The 6,634-nt window shown below is 40.6% G+C and overlaps 1 protein-coding gene across 1 annotated transcript; it reads left to right on the forward strand.

The window, feature by feature from the left end:
- Window positions 1-2,090: 2,090 nt before the first annotated feature.
- C1H3orf85 (chromosome 1 C3orf85 homolog) lies at window positions 2,091-3,431 on the forward strand (the record flags this gene model as incomplete). Its single annotated transcript, XM_032804455.2, has 2 exons — window positions 2,091-2,240; window positions 3,342-3,431. Coding segments are annotated over 2 exons (240 nt in total), but the record flags the coding sequence as incomplete, so codon positions are not given.
- Between the last annotated feature and the right edge of the window lie 3,203 nt (window positions 3,432-6,634).

The raw sequence follows: 6,634 nt of genomic DNA on the forward strand, positions 1-6,634 counted from the left end.
TGACACTACTGGGCTAACTGGGAGGGAGTGAGCTGGATTCTATCCATTCTTGTGCATAATCAACATAATGGTTTAGTAAGTTCAAATCAGTTTCCCTGTACAAACTCAGTAGAAGCCATGGAGTTGGATAGAGGTCAGTGATTCCATAGTTTGGCCTTCACAACTCCTATTACTGGATGCAATGTGCAAAGAGTACAGAACTCTGCTTGAATCTATAGTCTTGTGTAAACACAGAAGTTGCACCAGTTTAATATAAAGTGTTGTTTTAAACCAATTTAGCTAAAATGGAGGCAATCCTCTGTATGGACACACATTTCAGTTTGAGTGACTTTTTTATTTCAGTTTTTAAACCAAGAGTGTCCACACAAGTTTGTACCAGTTTAACTACACTGGTTTAAAATGACAATTTAAATTAAACTGCAACTTTTTTGTATACACAAACCATAAGATCTGAAGTTAAAGTTACAGAGGGAAAAGGAAACCTTTTACTATATTAAGGGTATGTCTACACTACAGCAGCACAACTACAACACTGCAGCTGTACCACTCTAGTGTAGATGTGTCCCACATCAATGGAAAGGGTTTTCCATCTATGTAGTTAATACATCTCTTCAATAGGTGGGAGCTGGATGAATGGAAGAATTCTTTCATTGACCTACATGTATCTACAGTGGGAGTTAGTGTGAGAACCTGATGGGGATGGTCAGAGCCATGGCAGCTGGGCCTATAGTTGGAACCAGGGTATAGAGCCGGAATCAGGAGTCCAGAGTGAGGTTGGAGCAAGACTAGAGTAAGAGCAAGGCTGGAGCAGACTAAGGCACGTGGAGTCTGTTACCACTATCAGACAGGGGACAGTCTGAAAACTTGAAGTGACATTGAGCAGACTGAGCTGCCCGTTCTCCTGTGAGGCTTATATACATTCCCTGAGATTCACTAGACCAGCACCTGACTTGTGGATTGGTTGGAGCCTACCACAAGCATGACTCATCAACACATGGGGTTTAATCAGGTTCCAGTTCACAGATGACTCCATCACCTTGCAGTTAGGATAACCTAACTCTGTTTCACAGGGTACAAAAATTTTTCACAGCCCTGAGCAATAGCTAACTTGAGCTAAATTTTAGATGTAGACCAGACGTATGGTGGAAGTAATGAAACAAATAGAGAATCTCTCTTGTTGAGAGGAATTCTCATTTCCCAGAGAAGATGACCTGCATCAGGGAGGGACTGAAAAGTCTCCCCAGAACAAGCTGAGAGCAAGACCAGAAACACAACACCTCTCCGTCTATGAACTAGGCCCATTCACCAAGTAGCTTCCATGGAACCACTGATGGAGATCAGGGTCACTCCCTGTCACTGACCTCTGCCCATCCTGGATGGTAAGAGTAGAGAACACATGTATATGCTATAGTACTAATAACTAGAGTAATAAGAGAAAGGGTAGTAGAAGACATGAAAAGGTAGAAGAGGGAAGAAAGAAGGGGCATGGAGGGAGAAGAAGAGTTTTGTATTGTCTGGTCTTGCAACTTGGACATGTTGTGACATTGTGTAATTCTATTGGCTAGCCTGTGAAATGTGTGGTATTTGGAAACAAACAAGCTTTAAATCATTTCTGTTTTTGTACTTTTCATTGTCTATTTTTTAATGAAAATCAATACAAAAATCACTCACACATCAAAAAGAAAACGGATAGTAAAGTCTAGATTACTTTTTGCTAGCTATGTTTTATGTTTTGTATTTCTCTCAGAATTGATAATGATCAGTTTATGCAACTCCCCTTTGTGACTCTCCCTGGTGCACTGTTTATGTTACACACACAATAAAGTGGAATGATTCATTTTTAAATAACTTCTCCCATTTGGATTTAAATGAAAACTTGCAGAAACCCTTCTGCAGGACGTAGGTTTGTAAAATCTTGTTTTTACAAAAACCTAAACTTGTGGCCTTATTTGGATTCAAATATTCCTTTTGAACAAGCTCTGATACACTGGTTTAGGGTTAACATTGTTCTGTGAAGGAATGACTCACGATTACAAATTTATGTAAAGTGTAAATTCTAAAATAACACACAAACATGATGACATTGCACCACTTCCATTTCAGGTGTATTGGGAGCACCATTTGTGTCTGAAGAAGAAGCAAATGAGTTTATACAACTTAAGAGACAAACACTATATTCTCAGAATTATTGGGATCCAAGCAACAGCCAGAATGCATGGGGTTACACTCTGGCTGAACAGGTATTTTTTTTGATAACTTTGCACTGTGTAAGAGATTGGAAATATATACATTGCCTTCTGACTGCCTTTTTTCAGATATGGTACTGGCTTTTAAAGGGACACCAACATTCCATTATTACTGAACTCATTCCTGGGAAAGTACTAGGATGAATAGTTCATGGTTACATTCTCTTATACTATAGTCAATAGCTTCCTTATTCCTGGATCTAAGAATTGCAAAGTTGTTAAATGATGATCTGGCCAATATAATCTGGCACATTTGCTCTTGCAATAAAGGGTTTGTAAAGTGAAACTCCCCACCATCACCATCACCACCACCATCTCGCTACAGACTAATCTTGTTCTGGTAAACTGTGCTGGATTCATAGCCTTGGAAACAAACGGCTTCTAGCCACAGCTATGGCACAGACAATACTATTGCAAGCTTACATTCACCATCCACACCTTTCTCTAGGTCTGGCTTCCAATCTCTGACAATTCTCCTGTACTCCATCACCCAACCTTGTGATACAGGTGATCTTCAAACTCTCTTTCCTTCTGCTCTGGGAGCCAAGCTGTTATCAAATCTCATCAGCTCTGAATCAACATCCCTAAACTCTATGACTTTCCTCTCCATCCTGACTTCTAGGTGATCACCCAGGCCTTACTCATCTCATGCCTTGAGTACTGACCGCAATCTCCCCCCCGAACCAGGGGACTGTATATACGGAGGCCCTACAGGGGACTCTTATTTATGGTAGGATGGAGGCAAAACTCAATTTAGTATGAAACTCAGAAGTTCGCTTCAGGTTTGCATGTGATTTATTGTGTGTGAATTTGAAACAGCAAGCTATGCTACAGTTGTATAATCAGATCCATAGCTGGTTGGACAGCTTTCCAGTGGGCTGATTTTGCAGGCACATCTTAATGCATGATTGAAAATATTCAGAATTAGCATCCATCTGAGTCCTCCTATATAATTATCTGAGCAATTTATGCCATGCTACACAAGCTATTTGAACATGACTCACATATCAGGTTAGGTATGGTTCTACCAAAAGACCTGTAGTCTATTGGGGTTGTAACAAATCCAGGAACACCAGCTGTTTTGTTCCACTTCAGGTTAGAGAATCATGGACAGCTTTGAGAACCACAACACAGTACTACATGGACTTGGGATCTTTTGCCTTTGATCCTGCCACTGCCCGGTGAGTTTTGTCTAAAGACAGTACTTACCTTAACAAAAGGGTGTGTATAAATAATTGATGGAAGAGATAACAGCACTCACAAAAGAATCCTAATGGCATAATATTATACTGTGCTGAGTTTCCCCATGTCTTAATTGCAAGATATGTGATTCGAAAATGACTCTTTTTGAAAATTGGAGTGAAAGGGGCTTTGCTAATTTTACTGGCTGTTTGAGTTTAAATATGATGAGTCAATGCTGCTGGGTGGTTATTATGATATTGTTAATCTAATGGAGTTTTAAAATGCATAGAGCTTTTTGTATGGGCTTTGTTTACACTTTGAGAAATAAAATAAACAAGTACGCAGAAGTGATCTCTGACTTTGAATCCGACACAGACCATTCAGATAATGCTGATAGAAAGCAGCCCATTGTAGAAAATGAAAGGATGGAAGAAGGAACAGTTTTTTTCCTGCATAAATTTCAGTAGTGCGATTGTATTCAGTGTAGAATAAAAACATGATGATTGAAATGGAGAGATAGACATTTACAGATTGGTAATTACATGCAATAAGTCCAATATCTCAAATTGTCATATGAAAATTTTGAGGAGAATGTTAAGATGAACACTTCATTTTTTTTAGTGACTACAGTAAATGTAAGGAACAGTCTCTAAATAACCATGATGTTTGACATGTATAGTACTACAAGAATAAATGCTTTACTTGTACAGATTGCTTATCAATGGTAAATGTCACAGCCCTTGACAAAGGAGGTAGTTTTAATCCCATTTAGGAAAATGGAGGCACTGAGAAGTGAAGTGATTTGCTCAAGGTCACAGACACAGGAAGGAATATAATCCCTATCTCCAGTTTAGTCATGTGGCCTATCTTCTAGACTTTTTAATATAAAAGACGACATAGGCAGATGTGTTAGGAAAGAAAAAGGCAGGTGGTGGGAAAAAAATGGCAGGTGGGTGGGAATTCTATTGCTCTATTTCCAGTTCTGTCATTATTTTGATGTATCTTCACATGTGTTTGTAACATACTTAGCACAACTGGACCCAAAGCACTGAATAGGGACAAGTGCTATAAGAAATGAAAACACTTTGTTTTTTATTAAAAGCTTAAGCCCTCCAATATCAGGGCTCAAATCATTAGGAAGAAATCTACTCTGAGGGCAGGCTAGCCATAACTAAAGCTGGCTGAAAAATGGAAATTCCTTCCTTTATTGCATTTATTTATTTATTTTGGAACAAGTTGGAACAAAAGTCAAAAAAACATTTCACAAGAAGGAATTTCCACAAAGTTCCATTTAGGGAGAAACAAAACAGAATTTTTGAAGCTTCCCAGCTGCCTTTCAGAAAGGCTTTTATCAATTTCACTTCCTTCCTGCAGGCAGAAAGCAAAATTGACCAGAGTCTTCTAGAGGGACAAGTGGGGCAGAGTCATTTCAATTTTCCTGATCGGGAAGAGAGAAAAATCTGTTTTCCTGTGGAAAATTGAATGTGTGAAAAGGGCCTTTTCTGTTGGAAAATCATTCAGACGGAAAGTTCCTGACTAGCTCTAATCATAAGTAGGGCCCTACCAAATTCACGGTCCATTTTGGTCAATTTCACTGTCACAGGATTTAAAAATTCATAAATGTAATGATTTCAGCTACTTAAATTTGAAATTTCAGGGTGTTATAATTGTAGGGGTCCTGACACTAAAAGGATTGGGGGGGGGTCACAACGTTATGGTAGGGGGGGTTGCTGTACTACTACCCTTATTCTGCACTGCTGCTGGTGGTGGTGCTGCCTTCAGAGCTGGGCAGCTGGAGAATAGTGACTCCTGGGAGCTGAACTCTGAAGGCAGAGCTGTCACCAGCAGCAGCGCAGAAGAAAGGATGGCATGGTATGGACTTGCTACCTTTAGGGTATGTCTTCACTACCCACCAGATTGGCGGACGGGGATCGATTTATCACGTCTAGTCTAGACATGATAAATCGACCCCCATGCACTCTCCCATAGACTCCTGTACTCCAGCTCAGCGAGAGGTGCAGGCAGAGTCGATGGGGAAGCGGCAGCAGTCGACTCACTGTGATGAAGACACCGTGGTAAGTTGATCTAAGTACATCGTAATTTAGATCGACACCCCCCACTCCCCGAATGTAGAGCAGGGCTTAGTCCTGAGCTGGCGTCTGCAGAGCTGGGCCCTCAGTCAGCAGCCGCCACTCTCTGGCCACCCAGCTCTGAAGGCAGAAGTGCAGAAATAAGGGTGGCATGGTATGGTATTGCCTCCCTTACTTCCGTACTGCTGCTGGCAGGGCTCTGCCTTCAGTGCTGGGAGCTCAGCGAACAGACATCACTCTCTGGCGTGCCAGCTCTGAAGGCAGTGCAGAAGTAAGGGTAGCAATACCCCCCCTAAAATAACCTTGACTCTCCCCTGCAACTCCCTGTTGGGTCAGGACCCCCAATGTGAGAAATGCTGGTCTTCCCTGCAAAATCTGTATAGTATAGAGTAAAAGCACACAAAAGACCAGATTTCATGGGAGGAGACCAGATTTCAGGGTTCATGATGAGTTTTTCATGCCCATGAATTTGGTAGGGCCCTAATCATAATTGTCTACTACTTGCACATGTCTTTGAATCTTATGATACTGGGTGATGTTCAGCAAGATACAGGACTAGGTACGCCACATGAGTCCAGTGGTATGGCAATTCCCATGAACCTTAACAGACACACTCTATACAAACAGACCAATACATTGATGTGTCTATGTTATGTGCAGGCAGAACCCATATTTTAGATTGTAAACTCTTTTAAGCATGTTCTCACTGAACTCTTTCTAATGACTTCAGTGGATGTTAGTTTTAAATTGTGATCTCTGTAGGGCAGGAATTTAAGTTGATCTCTGTTTAAGTGCCTGGTACACTGCAAACGCTACACAAATTAACTTCTGATGCTTTTAGGTATGCACATGAGAGAACAGATATTGAAATTGTGAAACTCAAGAATATCAATGTGTTACCCACAGTTCCATATTAAATAAAAGACAGCTTTGAATTAATTCAGCAGAGCCTTCCTGATATGACTTATTTCTTCTTTTTTAGGGACCACATTAGGTCTTACATGGATATGCTACAGCAATCGGGGGCTCACCTCCAGCAGCAGATAAGAAAACACAACTAAATCTAAGAAGTTTCATGTATCTGCCAATGTACTGTATGGGGGAATCTTTTTCCAG

This window comes from Chelonoidis abingdonii, chromosome 1 (assembly GCF_003597395.2).
Source record: "Chelonoidis abingdonii isolate Lonesome George chromosome 1, CheloAbing_2.0, whole genome shotgun sequence".
NCBI classification, from domain to species: Eukaryota; Metazoa; Chordata; order Testudines; family Testudinidae; genus Chelonoidis; species Chelonoidis abingdonii.